Below are 25543 nucleotides of genomic sequence, written 5' to 3'. Positions count from 1 at the left end.
CTGTTAAGAAGTCACATTACTTCTACCGTAGTAATGATCCTCATCAGTTCCTCTCGCAGTCCATGTGAGCAGATCATATGATTCAGCCAGACAACATGAAGCAAACAAGCAGAGCATTCAAACGCTGGACGTGTGTATCCAAGCAGTTTCACAGACACACACTCCTCCAACTCTGTCTTAGGCTTGTGTATGAATTACATAGTCCAACATTTCTGTTTTTTAATATGTGACCATGGATCACAAAACCAGTCACATGTCGCACGGGTTCATTTGTGGCAATAGCCAACAATACATTGTATGGGTCAAAATTATAGATTTTTCTTTTATGCTAAAAATCATTAGGATATTAAGTAAAGATCATGTTCCATGAAGATATTTTGTAAATATCCTACCGTAAATATATAAAACATTTATTTTTGTGAGTGAATGCAGCACAATCGTGAACATAAATGGACAACTTTAAAGGAGATTTTCTCAATGTTTCAATTTTTTTTTGCACCCTCAGATTCCAGATGTTCAATAGTTGTATCTCGGCCAAATATTGTCCTATCCTAACAAACCATACATCAATGAAAAGCTTATTTATTCAGCTTTCAGATGATGTATAAATCTCAATTTCAAAAAATTGACCCCTGTGGCTGGTTTTGTGGTCCAGGGTCAGATATCGATCCGCTGAATAATTTATCATGAGGCGTATTGTATCTAAGAAGTTATAATTTCTCTTAGAGATGTTTTATAGGGTTCAGCATGTGTTTTGGTGCCAAGCTCAATGACTGCAGATTAAACATCTCTAAGGAGGAATGAGAGGGCGGCGCCGAGAAACGCCTGCGTCTGAGATGTGCTTTCATATGATTATTATAACGTTCGTTTCTGACACACTCTCTTTGTTCACAATTACTTTTGAAGAGTCATCCATTGAAAATGCTTAACATTAAGGAGGAAGTGCAAAGTTCAGTTAGCTAAACTTAAAAAGTTTTAAGGGAAAAATTATAGTGTATAAATTTTTTATAAAAAAGACTTTTCGAATGTGTTTGAATTGTCTTCCCTTGTGAAAAAAAGAGTCATTATCACGGAAATAAAGAATATACTTAAGTGTGAACTGAATGTAATGTTTTCAGACAATTAACTGCATGTTAATTAAAAGTAATGAAAAAATATTTTTGTTCAAATTTAAATTAAATGTAATTATCTGAAGTTTAGAGTGCTATTTGACACACTTAAGTAATTACATCTTAATTACAAGTAATTACATTTGAATAATTTCATAATTACACCTATTGTCTTTGAATTATGGTTAAAGTATACTGCTAAATGCACTGACAGTTTATGGTAATTAAAACTTCATGTTATTTCTACTCAATCTTGTGCCATGTATTTAAATGAATTACACATTTGTTGATGATGTTGCAGTTTAATGCATTTAAAAAAATATTAATTTTAAATGTAATATTGAAAAACAATTAAAATTATAATCAAGTACGTGTGCATTAGTATGTCAGTCAACATTTCTTTTAAGAACGACAAAGGATTGTTAAAACATTATTTAAAATTAAGTAAACACATAAATGGCCTTTTATTTCATTAATATTACATTATCTATAGTTTTTTTTAAATATAAATAAATATAAATTGAAGTACAAGTGCACATTTAATTCAATGAAGTACACTTCTGTGTTCTGGGTTTCTGTGTAAAAATGCAAAAGGAGTCATACATGCGATCAAATGATTCATTAAAAAAAATTGCTGCATTTAAAATAATAACCAAAGCCGAATTGATTTCCCCAAACGGAACGTGTCCCTAAAACCTCAAGACCTCAATCTCATCCCATGTGCGTTCTTAAACTGTAGATGGTGCTACTGTTACAGTAGAGAGAGAGAGAGAGAGAGAGAGAGAGAGAGAGAGAGAGAGAGAGAGAGAGAGAGAGAGAGAGAGAGAGAGAGAGTGTCTCTCTCTTGCTCTCTTTTCTCTCAGAGACAGAGAGAGAAAAGAGAGAGTGAGCGAGCGAGAGAAAAGAGAGCGAGAGAAAAAAGAGAAAGAGCGAGCGAGAGAGAGAAAAGAGAGAGCGAGCGAGCGAAAGGAGAGCGAGCGAGAGAGAAAAGAGAGAGAGCGAGCAAGAGAAAAGAGAGAGAGAGAGAGAGAGAGAGAGAGAGAGAGAGACTCTCTCTCGCTCTCTTTTCTCTCAGAGACAGAGAGAGAAAAGAGAGAGTGAGCGAGCGAGAGAAAAGAGAGAGCGAGAGAAAAAAGAGAAAGAGAGCGAGCGAGAGAGAGAAAAGAGAGAGCGAGCGAGCGAAAGGAGAGCGAGCGAGAGAGAAAAGAGAGAGAGCGAGCAAGAGAAAAGAGAGAGAGAGAGAGAGAGAGAGAGAGAGAGAGTAAGAGTCTCTCTCTCGCTCTCTTTTCTCTCAGAGACAGAGAGAGAAAAGAGAGAGTGAGCGAGCGAGAGAAAAGAGAGAGCGAGAGAAAAAAGAGAAAGAGAGCGAGCGAGAGAGAGAAAAGAGAGAGCGAGCGAGCGAAAGGAGAGCGAGCGAGAGAGAAAAGAGAGAGAGCGAGCAAGAGAAAAGAGAGAGAGAGAGAGAGAGAGAGAGAGAGAGAGAGTAAGAGTCTCTCTCTCGCTCTCTTTTCTCTCAGAGACAGAGAGAGAAAAGAGAGAGTGAGCGAGCGAGAGAAAAGAGAGAGCGAGAGAAAAAAGAGAAAGAGAGCGAGCGAGAGAGAGAAAAGAGAGAGCGAGCGAGCGAAAGGAGAGCGAGCGAGAGAGAAAAGAGAGAGAGCGAGCAAGAGAAAAGAGAGAGAGAGAGAGAGAGAGAGAGAGAGAGCAAGAGAAAGAGAGAGAGAGAGAGAGAGAGAGAGAGAGAGAGAGAGAGAGAGAGAGAGAGAGAGAGAGAGAGAGAGAGAGAGAGAGAGAGAGAGAGAGAGAGAGAGAGAGAGAGAGAGAGAGCAGACAAATGGGTTGTATAACAGAATATTGGACAGAAGCACAACTAAATATTTATCAAAGCCAAATGGGACTTTTCAGCATCTGACTCTGTTTGGACCTGAAGCTGATTTCATGGCTCTATTCCCTACAGTAAACGTTCGTACAATATGAAAACGTAAGCTTTTTAGAAAAACGCAAGCATGAAAATCCCCCCCTGAACACACCCGTCACAGGGGTGTACGCAGATCACCCGAGTTCACACAATACACAGTTACGAGACGGTCTTGTTTTTATCAGCAAAGCTAATGTTTTCGCTCCGGACAGATGAAGACCACATGTTTGCTCATTTAACATGAGCTCAGGTTTGTTTTGTAACACAAGAATGAGAAAACAGGGGTCAGTAACCCTGAGAGAAGTGAGGATGAGCAGGGGTCAACCTCTCCGTCCAGAGGACATCGTAAATAAACCACCGGCACAAAGTCTTCAGGCTCACTTGTCTTCTCGTCAAGGGGCTTTCAGTTCAAGACTATGCGTTTCTCACTTCAGCAAGCACCATTAAGAGGAACAAAACACAAAACACCGGTTTAATTATTAATCTCTTTATCTTCGACAACAGCGATATTAAAGAAATTGATGTTTCTTTAACAGCTTATGTGAATATGGTACTCGTGTTTTCACAGATACCAACAATATACAGCAGTGACTGACCATACAAAGAGAGGCATCATCCACGTCAGAGGATTCCTTTAGTCAAAAATGGAGGATGTGCACTGAAATGCACAGACCGACACATTCATTCAGGGCACTGACTCATTCAAACGTTCCCAAATGGCTTTAAGATGGAAGTTTCGTCATCGGAATCCTGTCATAATACGTCCTAACTAAAGCCTTGTAATGCACTCTAAAAAAAAACATGACGGGTTGTTTTAACCCATGGTTGGGTCAAAAATGGACGAACACAATCATTGGGTTTAAAAATTTAAACCAACGTTTGGGTTTGCCCATATTTGACCCAACCCCGCACTTTTAAGTGTGTGATACCTTGAAAAATTCATTCTCTTTTAAAAAGAAAGTTCACTCAAAAATGAAAATAGTCCTCATGTCGCTCCAAACCTGTTGGACCTTCTTTCTGTGGAACACAAAGGGTGAATGTTGAAAGAACAAGTCATTATTTTCATTAGTGTCTTTAAAGTGGCTCATGCACTATAGTATATTCTGAAGTCATGTGACAGCTTGTGTGATAAACAGACCGAAATGACCTCTCACACTATTACTTGACTTCATTGAATATAATCTAATGGTCAACTGTGCTACGATGTGCTTATTTTATCCATTTTAAATCTTGAAGCCAATTCATTGTCATTGCATGCAAACGTGTGATCAATGCATTTCTCAGAATTGATGTTTCTGGCCACCAGAAGGTGGTCACATGGTTTTGGAGGAGCACGAGGATGAGTAAACGACTCATGAGTGTGATTGTAAGCTGAAAGATATGATTTAAACCCTAAGACAAGAAAACATGAAATATATTGCACCGATTCTCATCATAGAGTGTTTAAATAACATTTACAGCTTCACTTCCATGTGAAGTGTGATGGGTGATGGCTTTGAAAAGAAAAATATCAAGGTGCGCATACATGCTCACAATCATATACACTCACAGACGAGCGATAAGCAGCACCTCGGACACTGTAACACTGTAATATTTACCACTGAACCGTCTTGCAAAAACATTTTCTCTGTCCACCTCAACATTCCTTCAGGATGCTTTTTAAACTAACACAGATGGATATTTAATGTTGCTCTTTAACATTTCATGGAAAAGTGTTTAGGTAGAAAAAAAGGAGACCAAAACTTTGTGTTTTTACAATCTAAAGGGATTTCAAGACGATGTAGCTTTCTATCATGATATCAAAGCAGTCCAACTTCAGTGTCTAAAACGCGTCCTTTAAAATGAACCTCGATCCGTTTCTCTTTGGCACAACCAAATCATTTGATAAATGTTCAATTATGCGTCTTGAGTTGAGGCAGCGGCCGGCAGAACCTTGTCTAAACGGTGATGTGTATAAATCTGGGGACACAGTTCAGTATATAAACCACATCCTCGATGCACATGACCTCTTTCACATTGATAGTGACATTGAAAATCCAAAAAGGCAGCCTCAGCGTTCCTCGCATAATAAATAAACAACTAAACATCACTGCTGATCAGACACAGTCCTGCAGTCTTCACATTACAGTAAACGTTCACTGGTCTCGGCTGAAAATGTCATGTAGAATCCCTTGCGAATCCTTTTGGGAAAATGCAAAACTGGCCAATGGGAGGGCAACATGATGATCTCCTCCTCCAGTGATTGGCCAGTGGTTTGACGGACAGGCTCCAGGCCCTATAGGGGCACGGGGAGGTCAGGTGACCCCAGGCCCTCTTCTAGCCACTGGACGTGGAGTGTGGAGCGGCTGTGTATGCGTCTCAGACGGAGCAGGTAAAGGAGGATGGACAGGACCACCACCAGAAAACAGGCCAGGAACAGATAGTGGTTATTCATGAAGGAGAAGCTGTGATGCCAGCGGGAGTGAGAGCCCTTCAGACTCTCCTGCTGGATGTCCCTGAACAAACCATAGACAAGAAAATGTGTCACAACATCATCAAAACCAGATGCATGCATTACTTCATCAGATCTACACAATTTTAATGTGATTTTTTTTGTGTGTGTGTGTGTGTGTGTGTGTGTGTGTATATATGTGTAAAAATGGTTAGTATTAGTAATACAAAAGGTTAACTTCAAATACTCTTTATGGCTCTATAAAATGTGCAATAAATGCATGCAATATTATTAAGTGGCAAAAACCTAACATTACATGTCTGTCTCCGAGACGCTCGTATTAGCAAAACACCCCTTCAGGAAAAAAGACAGTTGGAAGATGCTAATTTACAGGGCAAAGGGGTTATCAACCCATACATGGGTTATGTTTACGAATTCTGTTAGCTATTATTTTAATATATATGCTATAATTTTACTAGCTGATGTTGCAGAAAATACTGAAAAGTAAAAAAAAAAAGGATTTTGGATACAATTTAAAAGAACTGTTTTCTATGTGAATATATTTTAAAGTGTAATATATTCCTGTGTTGACAAAGCTGAATTTTCATCATCATTACTCCAGTCTTGACACATGATTCTTCAGAAATCATTATAATATTCTGATTTGATGCTCAAGAAACATTTCTGATTATTATCAGTGTTGAAAACAGTTGTGCTGCTCAATATTTTTGTGGAAACTGTGATACATTTTCTTTTATGATTCAGAAAGTCCAAAAAACAACAACATTTATTTGAAATATTATATAGAATTCTTTACTGTTACTTTTAATGTATCCTTGCTGAATAAAAGAAAAAAAAAATATGGCAGTTTTGAAGTTATTCTGTATACAAAATGTAAAAAAAATTTGGTTTCAAAAGAAAAGAAGACTCAAAACAAGTCGAGGCCAAAAGTGATGTCCGGCCTAGGTCCTGTTTTTCTGTGCACATTTTTAACAAATAATTTTGTCAGCTAAATAGCTTAACCAAGTTAAGTGTTTTGTTCTTACCTCATATTTAAAATATTTTCCTCATATATATATATATATATATATATATATATATATATATATATATATATATATATATATATATATATATATAAGGTACTATACATCTAAAGTCATCTAGGGAAAAATATTGTACCTTAGAGGTAGAAAACGTGTGCGGTACAAAATGGCTCCTAGTGTCCACTGCACTTCTTTGTCATACACCAGCAGAGCCGTCCTGAGGTTCTCGTACGCCGCGGGAAAGGCGAAACCCAAGTGGAGCACCTCGTACATCCACGCAGACTTGAAGCACTGGTACCTGCAGGAGACAGGAGCGCTTATACCTTTCTCCAAACTGATCACTGAAATGATGCACATATCACTGATGTGTTCTCAGCAGTATAAAGGTGAATGAGTGAATACTGTCTGGATAAAGGTTGTGTGTTTTAAACTTACTTCAGTCTATGCTGGTCAGCGTGTGAGGCGTAAAGACCTCGATCAAACCGCTCTTTCAGAGTCTTCCACTGGGTGGCACAGTAACTCTGAAATGAAACGGATCAGGTCAAAAACTTTAATGAGCAACTCATTTTACTCCCTGAGTTTAAAGTCCCTGATGGACACAATCAAGTCCCACCTGACATGTTTTCTTACTCGAGAAGCTGTTTCGCTTGGATATACATCACAATAGGGAAGAAAAGACTGTTGCAACTTCTGTTTCATGCAGACTTAAAAAAAAAAAGTCTTGAAACTTAATTTTACCCACTGGGATCGTGGAAACGCTTGCTGTGGCAAAAAATGGCTTTCTTCATAGGGGAGTGTGATATTATCATCTACAATAATATTATAATTGTTGTTTTAGAGATGTGAAATCTGACATTATCGAGAATGTCTCTCATTTTGCAAACACCAAACAAAAACCGGCCTAGAGAGTGCAAACACTGCGTGATGTAGCCTTTTCAGATTAGCTCTCACTGCGCGATTTACTCTATTAAAATGCAGTAAAAAATGCCCCGTATTGAGTATTGCCTTTTAGGCTATATTTATATCATATAATATAGTTAAGCAATCACACAAAGAGTGCCTTTTCCCCCAAATATCAGCACAGTTGAAAATGCGATATAGATTTTATACAACAGTTTAATAAACAAGAAGTCAATATTAAGTGACTTTTAGACACAATATTGCTTGTTCTGCTCTATTTCACCAACAAAAATAGTTTGTCTGTGAGCAACACACAGCAGCGTTTCGATACTGAATGAATCAGTCCATTTAAACGAATCGGTTGAGTTAATGATTCAATGACTCGCTCAATAAGAAAGTCAAATGCTTCGTTCCTGAAATGATCCACCGTTTTAACGAATCAGTTAAATCAATGATTCGCTCATTAACAGTGACTTGTTGCCACCTACTGGTTTTAGTTTCACATTGTCATTTACAAGCTTATTACCGTAAAAATTATAATATAATTTTTTTTTTTTAATTATTATTATAACTTAGATTTGTCGATTTATACAGTGATAAAGATGTACTATAAATCATTGTGATGTATTTCAATGTTCAATCATGTGACATTTGTATTCATATTGCATGGTATTTTTTGTGAGACTCAATTATGAGAATTATGTGAATATTATGGTATATTTATTTTTAAAGCTTTGAATAGATTATGGGTTTAGTTATAATGTATATGTAGTATTGTATTTTGTTCACCTATATAGTCAAGAGTCCAGTGTACTATAATGATTACAGTAATAAGCTTGTAAATGAGCGCAGGTGTATGCTTGGAAACACACGACACTGATGAAGGGTTCAACCCAAAATGTTTTGCGCACCTTGCACTTTATCCGTGGCCTCTGGACAATACATTTTATGAGCTTTTTGGCCTATTTCTCGTGTGCGGATCTCCTTTTGTAATTTATTTATTTATTTTTGAGCTATTTTTGGATCTAAGCACCGCAAGGAATTCTATTAATGAATCTGTTTTTGGACTAGTGTATGGCGCCACGCTTCTCTGTTCTGTCCAAAATCATTTTATATATCATCAAAGCTTTATTTTTGAAACATCAAAACATTACTTCTGCATTTGTAACGGCAGGTTAAATGCATTCATGTCCCTCTGAGCTGCATTAAAGAGTCTGTAAATGGATCTATCCGGCTTCTGTTTCCTCTGTATTGCAAAGACGGATTTAGTTGATACTAATTTCATCTGATTGGTAACAGCCCTATAGTGTCTTATTATTCTAATTGAAATTGATTAAATGTAATTTGACAAATTATACTACATAACCAACATTTAATTAGGTAAGTAAACAATTGCATTTAAAAAATGTAAAAATGCAGATAAAAGGTACAAATTTGATAAATTTTCATTTCTGCCACTGCTGCGACGGCATTGCTAAACCTGCCAAGGTACCGTCAAAATAACACACACAGCTAAATATAGTCTAATCATCGTTATCGAAAAAATCCCAGAAAATATTGAGATATAGTTTGTCAATATCGCACACCTCTACTTTTTTCTAAATTTTGTCATGCAACACAAAAAGAGAAATTTTAAAGCATGTTCACACTTGTCCTTTTTTGTGCTTTAAAAGTTTAGTTTATAGTAAAGGGATGTTGAACAGAAAAGAAGATATTTTGAAGAATGTGGGTAACCAAACATTTGATGACTTCCATAGTATGGAAAAAAAAAAAAAAAATCCTAGAAGTCAATGGGGACCAGAAACTGAAACAGAGCCTTCCTTTGTGTTCAACAGAACAAAGAAACTCACACACTCAAGATGTTCTAAACCTGTGCGTAAATGATGACAGAATGGGTAAGAGACAGAAAGATCAAAAACTATCCTTTTAACTCTATGGAAAAAGAACATGGTGAACATTCAGTAAAATTCGTCATTAAGCGTTCCAGGGCGTCAGTGTACCTTAGCAGCATTGGAGTATTTGGTGGAGTTGTAGTCTCCTCCCATGCGCAGCACATCTTCAGTACAGTAGTAAAACTCAGAGAAGCCGTAGAACTGGCTGTTGGGGAAGTCGATGGGCGGCTGGTAGACTCCGTTCAGCGATGTGCTGGTGTCGTTGGTGCGGTTGAGGAACGGCTGGAGCAGCAGACGGCAGCGCTCGAAGTCTCCTGTGCCGCGCAGGTGCACCCTCTGGTCCTGAGGACCCAGCTCATCCTGCAGGTCCACTGGCAGGCAGGGGTCGAGGATGGGCGAGTCTGGACCCTCTCCCTGATGCTGACCCAGGAGCCTGGAGACAGTGGAGGAGAGAAAAATTCAATTACAAAAATACAAATATCATATAAATACAATAAAAACAAAACAAACAAAAACAGCAAGTTATATTATAAAAGATTATTTAAATTAACATATGAAAAAAAAAAAATACAAAAACCTTTCAGGCATAATCTTATTAAATATGTCCTTAAGTGAAGTAACTTTCTTGTATTAAGTCCAGGACAATCCAAATGAATATGTTTGACAGATAAGGGAATCTTATAAAACATGCATAAAGTTGGGTCTAGGGATGTCCCGATCCGATCCACGTCATCGGTATCGTGCCGATACTGGGCCAAAATGCTGGATCGGATATCGGAGGGGAGAAAAAAAAATTATCCGATACCTATGATCCGATACCCATTAGGGGTGGAACGGTACGTATTCGTACTGAACATACGTTCAGTGCATGGATTTACACAGAGAATACACGGTATAAAAATAAATAAATCTTGCGTGCACATTAATTAATGTAATACGGAACTAACGTTACTGTTAGATACGCGCATATGCGGGTTCTTTAGGGACACCTAATCTGTAGCCCGCCTTAGCTCTGAACGCCTATATCGCTTCAAACGCTCACTTTATCATTAAACGCGCGCGGCGCGTCCTATTCGCTTTGGAAGCGCGAATGGATTCAAACTGTTCAAGCATCGAACTAGACGCAATAGACGCAAATTTGACGCTCTATTCGCGTTTGGTGTTAACGCAGCAAAATGAACAGGCTGCGATGTCAAGATTGCAATGCTGGAGTGTGTGTGTGTGTGTGTGTGTGTGTGTGTGTGTGTGTGTGTGTGTGTGTGTGTGTGTGTGTGTGTGTGTGTGTGTGTGTCACACACACACACACACTTTTGGACATTCATCATTGCATTGGTTTTCATTTCTTGTCCTAAAACAGAGCACTAATCTGTTTATTGTTAAGTTACACATTCAACATTGAATAAAAAAGAAAATCAAATGTGTTTTTAATGGTAGTATTATTTTATACAGAAATAAATTATTTATTATTCAGATGAGAATAAAGTTAAAGTTAATTAAAATTTTAAGGAAACAAATATATTGATCTGAAATATAGCAAATTAATTTTAAATTCATTCAGGTACAACTACCAAACATATCTCAAGGTCTTTTGAATAAAGGCTGGCAGTCTTTTATTATCAACTGTTGTTGTGGACTATATACTGGAGAAGTATTTGTTCTCCATTTGAGTGAGATGTTTTTATGTGGCTAATTGAGCAAAGTGCTTCCATTATATTATATTATTATTAGTATTAGTTCAAGAATAAAATAAAAATATCGGATTGATATCGGTATCGGCAAATAGCCAAAGCTGCGGCATCGGTATCGGAAGTGAAAAAGTGGTATCGGGACATCCCCAGTTGGGTCTTCACCTTTAAGCAAAAAAGCATCAAACTTGTGGACCCAGTGGAGGAGAGCAATGGAACAATTCCAAGAAATGTTGGGTGACAGATCAAATGTTCACAATATATATGCACAAAATGATCCATCATCATGAATACTGTTAAGATTCCTATGACTAGTTAGACTTAATGAAAGATGTTTTAACCTGTTATGTTAATGGTTATTTAAACTGCAAGATTACTGTGAATCAGTTCAAGTTCAGCCAGTTTCAATGAATTGATTCCAAACTTATTGTTTTTGTTATAACTTAATATTTAGAGATACTGGTAGAGTTTATTTTTAATAAATAAAAAGTTTTTAGGAAGAAAAAAAAAAAAAACAAGTAGATAATATTTCAGTTTACTGATATATATCATTTAGTACATTTAAAAATATGAAATGCTGTTCCTTGTGATCATTTGGTGGAAGAGTGTGAAAACTAATGTGCCCAGCAAGCTATATACAGTAACTACACAGGATATTGAATAGCATCAATAGTCTAAAAAAACTGAAGTTATAATTTTAACAACACTCCCGCTCAAGTTTGGGGCTGGTAAGATTTTTTTTAATGTTTTTAAAAGAAGTATCTTTCTGCTCACCAAGGATGGATGTATTTGATCCAAAAATAGTTATATTGTGAAATATTATTACAATTAAAAATAATAATAATTCTATGTGAATAAACTGTAAAATGTAATTTATTCCTGTGATCAAAGCTGAATTTTCAGCATCATTACTCCAGTCTTCAGTGTCACATGATCCTTCAGAAATCACTCTGATATGATGATTTGATGCTCAAGAAACATTTATTATTAATGTTGAAAACATTTTTTTTGTGGAAATTGTGACGTCAGGGTTCTTTGATGAATAGAAAGTTCAAAAGAACAGCATTTATTTGAAATTGAGATCTTTTGTAACATTCTAAACATCTTTAATGACACTTTTGCATCCTTGGTGAATTAAAGTATTAATTTCTTTTTTTTTTTTAAAAAAAAAAAAAAAAAAAAAAAATGTACTGACCCCCAAACTTTTGACCAGTAGTGATTTCATCTAGCTGAATAATAATAATAAAAATGATCATACTTGTTTTGCATTTGTGTGTTGCTGATGAGGTTTTCCTCATATCTCTGGCGGGCCGCGTTTCCTCCGAAACCCAGAAAAGTTGAGACGTAAACACGGTACACGTGTTCGGTTCTGTGAGCGTCGCAGCCCAGGTTAAACTCCGCCAGCAAATTCTTGGCTATCTCTTCCTGGTAGCACAGAGAGAAATATAAGACAGCTGTGGAAAACAGATGCTAACAGAGGTTCCTTCTGGGCAACACACTCTTCTATTAACACAGATCTACAGATCTGCTCTGAATTGCACACTTCTTTAAACACAAAGGCAGCAAAGCAAGTGAAGCGAGAAGCAGCATCATATTTGCACGATGACATTTAAAAGAATGTTCGGGGTTCAGAACTAGTGGAGCTCTATCAAAAGCATCTCTGGCATGTGAATTACCACAGAAAATAATGAACTCATCCTTCAGTAAAACGGAAAACTTACATGAACGCACTTACAATGGAAGTCTATGGGGCTTTTCTGACTGGCAATAGCTTTGCATAGACCAAGTTATTATGAAATCTTATAAAACTAGTGTCATGTTAACGGTTTCAGTCCGGTGTCTTCGCTTCAAAAGTTTGGGGTCAGTAATTTGTTCTTTGCAGGAAATCAATACTTTGTCCTTATCCAGCAAGGACATGTTAAATTGATCAAAAGTGACAATTTTTACAGACTTACAAACAAATTCTAATTTTATTTTTACTTTTTATTTAAAGAATCCTGAAAATAAAATATATTACGGTTTCCAAAAAAATAAGCATCACAACAGTTTTCAACATTGATAATAATCATAAATGGGGGTTTTTAAGCAGCAAATCATCATAGAATGATTTCTGAAGGATCATGTGACACTGAAGACTGAAATGATCATGTGACACTAATGATGCTGAAAATTCAGCTTTGATCACAGGAATAAATTATATTTTTTAAATATATTAAAAAGTTCTTTTAAATTGTAATAATATTTCACAATATTAGAAGAGACTTCTTTCAAAAATCATTCTTAATAAAATCTTACAGACCGCAAACTTTAAACATTAGTGTCTTGACCCATAGACTTTCATTGTAAAAGTGCATTACTGTAAACAATTTTTGTTGTTGTATGTACAAAATGAGAGATTATGATCATGCTGAGTGGTAATCGACAGCACAGGTCCATCAATATTCAAAAGTGCTGATCTGAGAACATTCCTTTAATAGCTCATAAGCTCTAATTCAGCTGCAGAAAAATACAAAGGAAAACCTTTGAACACTTCATTCTGATTGCATTTGCTTCCAGCCTCAGGCATCCTGTTATATCAGATTACAGGCCACTGGGATTTGTGCTGAGAACAGGTCAAATATAGGTAAAAAAACACCCAAATGGCACGTGCACACACACACTTGAAGTCTAATATTAGACTATGAAACTCTCCCCTGATTACTGGGATTCAATTAAATGATCCAATATTGTTTAAAGGGGTCACATCATGAATAAAAGTAGGTAAACAGGGTTATCTAATTTACATATAGAAGTCTAAAAAGATACAGCAGGAAAAACACCCAGATTAATTATGAGAGTCAGAGAGAGGTAAGAAACGGCCATCTGAAATAAAACAATCTGATGAAGAGAAAATGTAAATATTTGAAAAAAATTATATGATTTGTTTTGCACAAACCTAACCTTATTGGGCCAGAAGCAGCAGATTGCACGAATTACTCCGAATGGGATCGCACGAATTCATATGAATTAGCCATAAATTCACAATTTTTAGAAAAAAAAAATAAGCATGAAGGTCCATCCCTAATACTAATCTTCAGTTTGACAAACGCAATCCTAAAAATTACTCCGAATGCGATCCTACAAATTCCTCCAAACGGGATCCTACAAATTCATATGAATTAGCCTTAAATTCACAATTTTTAGAAGAAAAAAAAAAAACACTAAGCATGAAGGTCCATCTCTAAACCTAATCCTCAGCAGAACTTAAGCAGATCAAACTCCAAATGCGATTAAAACAAATTACTCCGGATGAGATTGTACGAATTAGCCACCGCGTTACAAGTTTCCATGAGTGTTATGAACAAAAACAATTTTTTTTATTAATTGGAGTCCATGCGACGAACAACTGTACAAGTCCACAAAAAAAAAAAAAATGAGATAACCATGTGACATGAATGTATGTGTGCCACTTTGTATACAGAAGCACTTTGGGGGGGGGGGGGGGGGGGGGGGGTGTTAGTGCGACAAATACTCTGTATTTTAAACTTTAAAATAGTCTCATGCGGAAAAAAACGTTTGTGTCCACTAACGAAAAAATGGAGACACCGGTTGCTTACATGTCCGCTGCGGACATTAATAGGCAAAACCTCGCCAAAAAAAAGGAGAAAAAACATGAACGAATGAAAGGACAGAGCAAGGAAGTCTTTGAGGGATGCTGGGAAACCATATGTGAACCGGAGAGGAGAGCTAAAACGAGGAAAAAGTCCACCGAAAGAGGTGAGTGTAAGAACCTAACGTTAGCGGTTCCACATTAACTGGACATAAACCGTTCTTCAACATTCCAGAAATGTTTTTATGAATTTTTAAGATTGACACTGAAAAATCTCATCTCATTAGAATTGGTAAGCTTTTGTTGTCTATCTTCAAGTAAAATAAAAATATATAATATAATGTTCACAGTCCAAATTAAAAAAAAAAAAGTATTATTCACAATCTGAAAATATGGACTTATATGGTTCTTCGTCTCAAGGCCTCAATTATTAAAAAAATTTTGCCATGAGAAACCTTGACTAATATTACAAGTGGACTTAAGGAGGAGGGGAAAAAAAATATGAATATGGTCTCTTTTAGAAATGGCTGCTGAGGAGCGGTTAGTATCGGTCCCGGAGCGTAAGCACCATGCTGCTATATTGCATGCTGCAGGCTTATCTCAGTCCAAGGCATCAGTTCAGCAAATTCACCATGGCCTTGTACTGCACTGGGCCAAGGACCACAGAGTACCAGGAGAACAAGAATGAGAGAATGAGAATGACAAAGCCAAACTTTTAGCTTTTAAATATACGGGAAATTGTATAATAACCTGTTGTGGAGAAGCAAAGCTTACAGTTTTGGGCACTTCGTATGCGATTTGAGTGGAGACGCCGCCCATGTCCAGTACGCCAGCCGTACGCTTGCGCACCAGCGTCTCCTGCTGGTCACTGCCGGGAACCTGCACCTCCACCACTGCCTCATGTTCTGAGACACAAGTCAAGAAAATACAAAAAAAGAGTAAAAAAGTGTAGCTGAAAAAAACATTTCTTTTGTAGGGCGTTTAAAATGTTACGAAAGATGAAAATGGCACAATATCTCTTACCATCCTCAACATGATTGAATCGTCCCAGAACAAAGTTGATACCTATCCATGCATATACTCCTGCAAAAATAGAAAATAAGTAAATACAATTCCACAGAATTCAGATTTTCACAGATTTTCACATTTTCACAGTAAGATTTTTTTCCCCCAAAGAAATACATTTATTCAGTATTAAATAGATCAGTGACAGTAAAGACATTTATAATATAATTGTATTTATAAAAGCCCTTCTAGGGACAAGTGTTGCAAATTAGCTTTAGCTACGAGCACTATGATACATGCATTGGATGGCTGTTGTCCCAGTTTTATCGATGTTTATTGTATCCGTCCCTATACAAATAAAGCATTAAATTAAATTAAAGAATTCTGAAAAAAGTATCAAAGATTCCATGAAAATCTGAAGCAGCACAACTATTGACATTGATAATAAGAAATGTTTCTTGATCATCAAATCATCATATTAGAATGATTTCTGAAGGATCATGTGACACTGAAGACTGGAGTAATGATGCTGAAAATTCAGCTTTGATCACAGGAATAAATTACATTTTAAAATATAAAGCAGTCGTTTTACATTGTAATAATATTTCACAATATTTTTACTGTATTTTTGATCAAATAAATGCAGCCTTAGTGAGCACAAGATACTTTTTTTCCAAACATTCCAAACGTTCCTGACTCCAAACTGTTAAACAGTAGTGTAGATTTGTGCAACATTTGAATTTCATTTACGAACTGATGACTCCAGAGATGGTCTAGAAAGGTCCACAGGTGGTTCTTACCTTCCTGTTTGCCTGAGATAACTTCCACATGCGAGTCGGAGAACAAGAAGTTGAAATTCACAGGGATGTCAGTCCGCAAATCCTCCAGCAGGGCCTCCTGTTGACTGCAAACAAACACAATCTCTTAGCACATGTGGCGGCTTTCCCACAGCATGCATCTAATGTGAGTGTGTGACTGCACACCTTTCAGGCAAAACTCTCATTCCCGCAGTGCACAGGATGTAGAGAGGCGTCTCCTGGTGCTTGTTTTTAGGGATGTGCTGAGCAGCGAAGCTCAACAGAGGGCTGATGTAGTCGCTGGCCTTGTCTGGTGTGGATGCATACTCAGAGATACCTGAACAGAGCACAAATAGTATTATTTATAGGGACGTTTGTCATCGTCAATCATGACAAACTTCATGATTTAGTTTTGATTCAACACTGATTCATTTGTATATATCGGGTAAAGTATTTTTCTCAAATGAAGCTGTAAACCATACAGGGAACTGTGTCAGTCGGTTCAATAATATAATATTAAAGGTTAAAATTAACACTCAAATAAAACTGATTTGTTAAACATTTAATTGCACATAAGGCAGTTTTATAATATCTTTATGATATAATTATGTTTATCCTTTAATTCATTTCTGAAATATAAACATTTAAATAGTGACTGGTAACTTGTTTTTATATGACAGATTTAATCAAACATGCATTAAAAAAAGACACAAAAAAATCTAGTTTTTAATGTTGTCTATGTGGTGTTTTTAATATGCTTTAAGACAAACCATGTGTAAATTCATAAGTCGACTCCATTGCTGAGTATTTTCTCCTTAAAACTGCAGTGAACAAAAGACAGTCTCAAAAACACGCTTTGAAATCGCTGGTGTTTCTAACGTCACAAACTACCTTGTAACCAATCAGAGCAACGTGTGATCGTCAACCAGTGGATCTCTGAGCTGAGTGAGTGAGTGGAGGCGGGGCTCATTTGCATATTCATAGAACCGCGTATACTAAATGAGGCAAGGATGTCGAGTTACAGTCAAGCTATTTTAAGGCATAACAACAATAAAAAAAAATCAATAAAAAAAATTTAAATATGTCATTTTGGTGATCAAAGGTGAGCTTTAAGGGATAAAATGATTGACTGCATGGGGACTTTAAGTTATGAATAATAATATAGCGCATGTAATATATATGTAACAGTGCATACCTGACTTATTGTTTACAAGCTGTTATATTTATGTCTTTCCGGTTGAATCACTGATTGAGCGATTACATGAGACATGACACATTTCAGCAAGATCATCTTTAAAGGTCAGCAAAACATTGGTCTCTTAAGGCGGAGAAAAAAAAGAGGACAGCCCTTGTTGCAGCAATGATCGCTACTGGTTGCTGTCCACCTGAGATGACATCAGTTGTCCTTCGTCGCTTTTTTAATGATGTACGACTTGCAATGACAAGGGAATATCTGATCTGTCCTTGGCGGACTCAAATGCACGTGTCCGATTCATATCAGATTTATTTCCACATATGAATGATGCCTGAAACCGATCTGAGAATATCAGAATCCATGTGCATTTTTCCTGCTAACACGTTCTATCCGATCTGTGCCACATCACATGGGAAAACTGGAGAATCAGAATTGGGTCACTTGAACCATGTAATGTAAATGCTGGGCTACTCCGCAGCGGTGCCGACCCGACCGGTGTAAAGTAGTCCGCTTATTACAGGCTTACCGTAGTGATTCAGGATAAGACAAAAACACGGTTTGAAAAAAGGCATTCATGATGTACTCGCTCATTATAAACATTTTGTAAATTCTGAAGCGAATTTTCAAAAAGTGATTACTCTGTTTTGGTTGCTACCATACATCAGTGTTTATTCTCGAACTATAAACTTTTATCTCAGTACCTCTGTGATCATTTGAATATTTGTAACACAGAAATATCGATAATGTGTTGTTGAAAAGACTGAAAGTAACGCTGTTTCATTTATAACTGCTCTCTCTGGGTCAGATTTGAATGTTCCGGTGTGAAGTTTTTGTCATTTAGGAATAAGATCGCATGGGTGTTTGAATCGAGATCTTTTAAAGATTAATCGTGCAGCTCTACTGTCTTTATACTCTCTCTCTCTGCGTTGATATCTGACGCAAAACGTATTCAAGTAGCGCAAGGGCCAGTGCATTCATTACTATTTTAATATTCATGAGGTGAGACGTCGCTATTAAAGGATAAGCTGCAGGTCAAGCACACTGACCTGGCTTGATCTTCATCACTACAGGCTTCCTGTGCTTGTCTCGCATCTGCTTGATGTCGAGGAGTTCGTGCAGGTTGCCGTTGTGCCGGGGCCATGTGTATACGAACACGCGGGAGCCACTACTTCCACAGTCCACCACCAGCCCGTAGTTCAGATTGGGGTTATTGGTGTCCGTGGCCTCCATGTCCGGCACCCGACCCAAACGTCTAGATGAGACACATTGATCACGATGATTAGACAGGCTGAGATGCGTTACAGAAGTAAGAGAAGTGATCAGAAGTGATGGGTGTTTTACGTGTGGAGGTGCCGGTCCTCTCTTAACCAGCTGTACTGGCCCTTCTCCGTGACCAGCAGCAGGTACAGCACCCCCGTCACACCGGCCAGCAGACCCAGCAGCAGAAACTGCCTGAAGGACGGCAGCAGGAACCGGGGCAGAACCACCGGAGACAGGCTGAAGTGCCAGGATGCTGGAAACAGGCAGGAAATGCTAATCCTGCAGGGGGAAAATAATGATGAGCAATGCATCACTGTAGAAACTGGATCCCTTTAGCTCGGTTAAAATTGGGAAAGACGAGCAGCGGGAAAAAAAGATTAAAGGGTTAATTGACACACACATGAAAATTCTGTCGTCAATTACTCACTCTCGTGTCGTTCCAAACCCATTAGACTTTCATTCCTCTTCGAAAAACACGAATGAAGATTTTTAATGAAATGTCCATTATTAATGGAAAACTCTAACGCTTCAAAACATTCATCGTAAAAGAAATCCATTTGAATAAAGCAGTTTAATCCAAGTCGTCTGTAAAGACACTTTCGCTTTATATGATGAACAGATTTAATTTAGAAGACTTGGATTAAACAGCTCATTTCTTTCATTACGTTTTATGAACATTTTGAACTGTCAAGAGTTTTGGGTGAATGGAAAAGGAAAGACTGAAACATCTCAGATTTCATTAAAAATATTTTCATTTGTGTTCCAAAGATGAACGAAAGTCTTAAAATAAACAAGTAAATTATGACAGAATTTTTTTTTCTCCAGTGAACTAACCTTTTAATTAAAATGCGCTAAAACAATTGCTGAACACTTTATTACATCTTATTTTCATGTGTTCAGTCCACTTTAATATGTAAAATTAAAGTTGACTTGATCCATTTGTGCTTGGATGACATGAATCAGTTTTGATGCATTAACTAAAACTGTGTATTTTTAGCTTCCAGCATGCTTTGCATAAGACTGAATTGGTTTTAAATTAAGTGTTATTTTATGCATTTTGAGTAAAAAGCAAAGATGTATTAAAGTCACCATTAAATGAAAACGGAGCAGCATTTATTATAAATGTTTTATCCGTGCACATTAGAGCTGCACGATATTGAAGAAAAATGCGATGTGCGAGAACTCAAAATATAAATAATGCGATATTCGATATGCGATGCAATAATGCTTAAAAAGTGTGTAAAATAAACTTAAATTATCTTTAAAATATATTTAAAATTATATAACCTATTCGTGTTTCACATTCTTTTTGTGACAAGAAAACATCCCTAAACTTCTGAAAGTGAACATCAGTGTTTTACTGTAGCATAAGAAGTGTTATTTTAACATCAGTGTAAACCACGGGCTTTAGGGGTTCAGGTTATCCTACATTAGAGTTATTTAACAACAGAAACTGAATAATCAAATGTAAAAATAAAACACTGCTTAGTTTTCACTATATGGATTAAATATATACTGATTCTTATTAAAGCTACAAAAGTTATTCAGCCAAGAGCAGTGAGTGATTTTCTCTTTGTCTTTTGTTCATGACCCCAGTTATTGCAAGCTGTTGCGATATGCATATCGCGATATATACATTTGCGATATTTCGATAATTTAGATATATTGTGCAGCCCTAGTGCACATCATCATTTTTTAAAATTCATGTGCCCTGATTATCTATACACAAAATAACCCCTCTCTCTTTAAGACATCTCTTCTCTTCTCTGATGATGTGTTTACAGGCACGAGGGCGGGGCAACCTGTCACTCACATGAGATCCACCAATAGCAAACCACAACCATCCAATCAATTCCTGATGGATAAAATCAACTCCTGCCCTACATTTGTTATTGTTCAAGAAGCTGTTTCACTCGAATATACGTCACAATAAGGAAGAAAAGACTATTGCAACTTCTGTTTCATGACGACTTTAAGGTGCAAAGTTGCAAGGTCAAAATTTCACAGGCAAAAAAGGTCCATTGTTCAATAGTGTGTAGATGAAGCTCAGCTCACACAAAAGTTGCTTTCATTCAAACCAAGCAACGTTTGTGAGCTGAGCTTAATGCATTGCTACACTATTCAATGGTTTCCGTTGGTCAACAGTGAATTCGATTGACAAACTTTAACCTGTTGTGAAATCTGCTTGGTGAATTCTTTCATCCCTCATATATTACATGTTATATGATAACTACAGTGTTTTTTTGCTTCATTCAATGTACATAGCTAATGTCAGTGCAGTGGCAAACTAAAAATTAAGATTTTTTTATTTTTGTTCAGCGTGCACTGATGAATCATTCACAATAACACCAGGACTGTGCATTTACAGAGTAAAAAGCAACTATTCTTATTTCCTGTCGACCTTAAAGGGGTGGTTCAGGATTTTCGACATCGGACCTCATTTTCAAGTGAGCCTGGTTGTTATTCATCAGTGGAGACAGTTTTCAAAAAAATTAATCCAGTCCTTACTTTTGGATAGTTCGCCAATGCTAGGCTAGCGTGAGTCAACGGTGCACGCGTTAGCCTGCCATTAAATCAGTTTTACCCACTCCACAGTACAACAAAAGCAAATAAATTATAACGCCAGACTAAAGGTAAATGTCTATTGAGAGAATAATGTTAGAAATCAAAGTACTGTTTGATGACTGAGTGTGGCAGGTAAATACACTTGCGTGATTTGTTATGTGGACCGGCTCTCTCGGTTTCCTAGGTAACCAAATATAACTCCGCCGCTGCTGTAGACTGCTTATAAATACAGGGAACAAATTATAACTAATGCAGTGTGATGAAAGGGTAGTTTGATTTCTAACATTATTCTCTCAACAGACATTTACATCGATAGTCTGGCATTATAATTTATATGCTTTTGGTGTACTGTGGAGTGGGTAAAACTGTTTTTAATGGCAGGCTAACGTGCACCGTTGACTCACGCTAGCCTAGCATAGGTGAACTATCCAAAAGTAAGGACTGGATTAATTTTTTTGAAAACTGTCTCCACTGATGAATAACAACCAGGCTCACTTGAAAATGAGGTCCGATGTCGAAAATCCTGAACCACCCCTTTAAGGGTAGTGGCCGATATTTGGCATTTTTAAAATATCGGCATAGGCCGATAAGTTTTTCTGATTGGCCGATGTGTTGGAAGCCGGACTTTTATTTTGACGGGCGGCGCTGAGAACGGCCTGATCACACAGCGCTCACTCACATTCTCAGTCTTCATTAGTTTACGATCTACGTCAGTCATATCTAATACTTTGTTAGACAGAACTGGTAAACAAAGAAAGTAAATGGTATGCGAAAAAGTAAAGCGTTTGCTTTTATATTATTTGTAACAGAAAAGGCAAACAATCAGGCTAAAATACTTTCTTATTTACCGTCAACATTCAGCAAATGCACATCTACATCATTTAACCAAATCTCTGAATATCTAATAAACATTTAATTTCACAAACCTTGCAGATTTAATGGAATCCAGCTGTGGTATCTTGTGAAGTGTGCATTTGTAGCCTGATAAACGTGTGACTGCGAGTGATGGTCGGTCCGTGCGAAGTGAGTGAATGCGAACAGAAGATCAGCTTCACAGGAGACGCGATCGAAAAACTTTAAATCCTTCATTTTAAAATATGCTGTGCTATATCCAGTTATATCCACTGTGTCATATTCATATCGTTTTCACTGTGTGCTGTATGTAATATTAGCGTTACCTTTATTTGATAAAATATGATTACCAGTGCACACAAAATAACCAGATTACTGAGTGCCTGTTACAGTGTTTACTTCCTTTTTATTCACATATTCATATATTTTTAAACAATTACTTTATTTGTGAAAAATACTGTAATAGGATTGCAGATTCAAGAAGTTGCCATCTAAAGTATAAGCATGCCTATTTTAAAGATTTGTTTTGTAATTTATTTATAATTTATTAAATATTGATTAATATATATATATATATATATATATATATATATATATATATATATATATATATACACATATACATATATATATATTATATATATATACATACATACCCTGCTCTCTAAGATATCGGCATCAAAAAACCAGTATCGGTCGACCACTACTTAAGGGTCTGTCAAGCAGAGGAAACTTCATTGGCAATAAGGCAGGCGCGTAGCCAGTAATGGGCCAGGGCGGCACTGGCCCGCCCACTTTACTCACTGGCCCGCCCAGGCAAGTTTGATCAAAATACATTTTTAGTTTATTTTTATTATTCAAATGTATTTAAGAAAATATGTTAATATAAACCTGAATTATTGTTGACTGGTGTGTGTGTTTAATTTGTTTTCCGAATAAAATGGAATTGTTGAAGCAAGTTGTAGAAAGCCTATGGTTGCTAGGGCGACAGAAGACTCTCTGAGCGGCGGGCTCTGGCGGCCTTTAGCCATAGACTGTAAAAAATAGCAATTAACATCGCCACAATAGTTCGGCGGGTAAACCCGCGTCAGGCTGACCGGGAGAGAGCACTGGCACTGCCGCCAGGGAGAGAGCGGTGGCCGCCATCAGCGCATTGACTTTGTATGTAATCTACTCGCGAAAATAATTAAATTCGCGTTTGGTGTGAACACGCCATAAGCTAGCCTTCTTGTGGCGGCCACCGCTCTCTCCCTGGCGGCAGTGCCAGTGCTCTCTCCCGGTCAGCCTGACGCGGGTTTACCCGCCGATCTAACTGCAATTGATGAACCACCTTCACAACCCAATCTGAAGGTATTTCCCTGCACTGTCAAGAATAGAAAATAAAGGAGCTTCTCATCAAAGTGGTATGGACAGTTTTCTTGGTTGTATTTTTTGTAGGTTTTTTTTTGGCACAAAAGCTTAATTTCCACCAGGCTGATTGCATTGTATATGGTTGATTTAACAGAAATTAGGGAGTGTGTTGTTATTTATTTCAAACCGTGCTCTGCTGAGAGTTTTCATTATTTGAATTTCTTTTATTTTTAGCCTAATTTATTTTCGGGTGAACTGTCTTTGCACTGCTGAGTGCTGACTAACCTGAATAAAATAGACAGGTTATTGTCTATGCTGGTGGTTTGTCCAGCCTTTATTGAGCTCTCTTGGTTGAACTTGATGACAGAACAGTGTTTTGTTATTGTCTTTGTCGAATATTGCAAAGTAAAGGTGTAACTGTTTTTGCAGTTTGTCTATTCTTTTTCCTACTCTCTAAGGTTTAATTATTAAGTCATATTTTTTCTAAGAAAAACTATAGGCCCACTCACTTTTTCAATGGCCCGCCCAAAATACAATTTCTGCCTACGCCACTGCAATAAGGTAATCATTTATTTGCCATTACATTTCACATCTCAACTTTTCAAGTTTGAGAAAATCCCTTTAAAGGAGAAAACCCCTCAAATGACTTCAGTTTTGTACTTGCCTTCCCATCGCTGGAGCGGATGAACAGGTGAGGTGGACGAATCAAACCTTTACCGGCAACCTCTTCAATATACAGGTGTGTTCCTCCATGGCGTCATATTTCAAGTCATCATTATCATCATCATCATCAGGGTCTTCCACGCGAGTGCAGGTGTGCTGAGGAGACGTGGCATGTCCTGACACACACACATGAGGAAGTGAAATAACCGCATCAGCTCAGCCAGGACTGCGACTAGACTAGTTCACTTGCAGATGTCTAGCTCGAGATCTAGATAACAATTAAAGTCTTTAGCTTACAAGCTAGTTAGTTGCCTACATAGACAGCATTCAGTAGAAGGAGCCTGTGAACCCCATATTCTAACACAAGCTTTATGCTGTCTAGGTAGGGAGCTCACTAGAGTTTGAACACAACCGCAGATAACGTCTAATCACGAGCTGTGCGTTTCCCAGGCCGAGAACAGTTTCATGATAAAAGGATGTTTACTTGATACTTAAAAGTAGGTCAGGTTGTAGAGAAAGACTGGAGTGATGTAAAGCTGTCAGGTGTGTTTATCCTCTGATTAACAGTTAGATAAATATGTGTATGAACGCAGGAAAATGCTCTCACCGTTCGGCTAACGTTACATCTGGGACGGATGCGTCAATGATACAGCCATCCTCTGAGATTTACGATACGAATTCAAGAGTCCAAGAATTGAAATCCTCTCGGTGAACACATAAATATGGCAGTTTAATTCCTGTGGTAGTGTTGATAGTTCAAATTCGGCCGAGAAAAGGCTCTAATTCCCGGTAGTTACCGAGCAACAGTTCAGTTCAGTTCAGTTCAGTCCTATCAGGAGTAAAGACGGTTAGTGCGCATGCGCGTCGATGCCGGAAACTTGCGCCTGCGTGTACACTGCTGCTATGACGTCATTTTGCGTTTCCAATTCGTCATTCATATTTATAGGTCAATTTTTTTTTTTTTTTTACAGCCTTTGGTCAAATCATATTATTTTAGAATCATAAAAATGTATTGTTAAATAGGACTAATGTACACTACTGTTCAAAAGTGTAGTAACATTTAAAAAAACTTTTATTTAGCAAGGATGATGTTACTAAATATTTTTATTTCAAATAAATGCTTCTTTTTTAAAGTTCTATTAAAAAAAAAAAAAAAAGAAAAAGTGTATCATGGTTTCCATAAAAAAATTAAGCATAACTATTTTCAACATTGATAATAGATATTCCTTGAGCACCAAATCAGCATCTTAGAATAATTTCTGAAGGATCAGATTCACATTCGCCATCAA

At 37.2% G+C, this 25543-nt stretch overlaps 1 protein-coding gene across 2 annotated transcripts; it reads right to left on the bottom strand.

The window, feature by feature from the left end:
• Positions 1–3495: 3495 nt before the first annotated feature.
• On the bottom strand, positions 3496–25123 carry entpd4 (ectonucleoside triphosphate diphosphohydrolase 4). 2 transcript variants are annotated; one of them, XM_084087303.1, is made up of 13 exons: positions 24862–25123; positions 24256–24430; positions 18906–19103; positions 18611–18816; positions 16556–16706; positions 16373–16476; positions 15591–15650; positions 15342–15472; positions 12237–12403; positions 9402–9726; positions 6937–7022; positions 6638–6799; positions 3496–5519 (listed from the first exon to the last, which is right to left on the bottom strand). In XM_084087303.1, exons 2-13 carry the CDS (start codon positions 24261–24263, stop codon positions 5300–5302), a joined length of 1818 nt encoding a protein of 605 aa, XP_083943429.1. In that variant the 5' UTR covers positions 24264–24430; positions 24862–25123; the 3' UTR covers positions 3496–5299. The 2 variants fall into 2 exon arrangements, with proteins under 2 accessions (XP_083943429.1, XP_083943428.1); XM_084087302.1 differs by having other exon boundaries at positions 15318–15472; positions 24862–25109.
• Positions 25124–25543: the final 420 nt, after the last annotated feature.

The sequence above is a fragment of the Abramis brama genome (genome assembly GCF_963993115.1).
Source record: "Abramis brama genome assembly, chromosome: 16".
Classification (NCBI taxonomy): Eukaryota; Metazoa; Chordata; class Actinopteri; order Cypriniformes; family Leuciscidae; genus Abramis; species Abramis brama.
Note: the sequence above shows the minus strand (reverse complement) of the source record. Positions and strands in the feature narration are given on the sequence as shown.

What these genes read in the sequence shown, in the direction of transcription:
- entpd4 (XM_084087302.1), bottom strand. An exon ending in AATACTCCAATGCTGCTAAG is followed by an intron (nt 7,023 to 9,401) that starts GTACACTGACGC and finishes GTTTCATTTCAG; the next exon opens with AGTTACTGTGCCACCCAGTG. An exon ending in GCTGACCAGCATAGACTGAA is followed by an intron (nt 6,800 to 6,936) that starts GTAAGTTTAAAA and finishes TGTCTCCTGCAG; the next exon opens with GTACCAGTGCTTCAAGTCTG.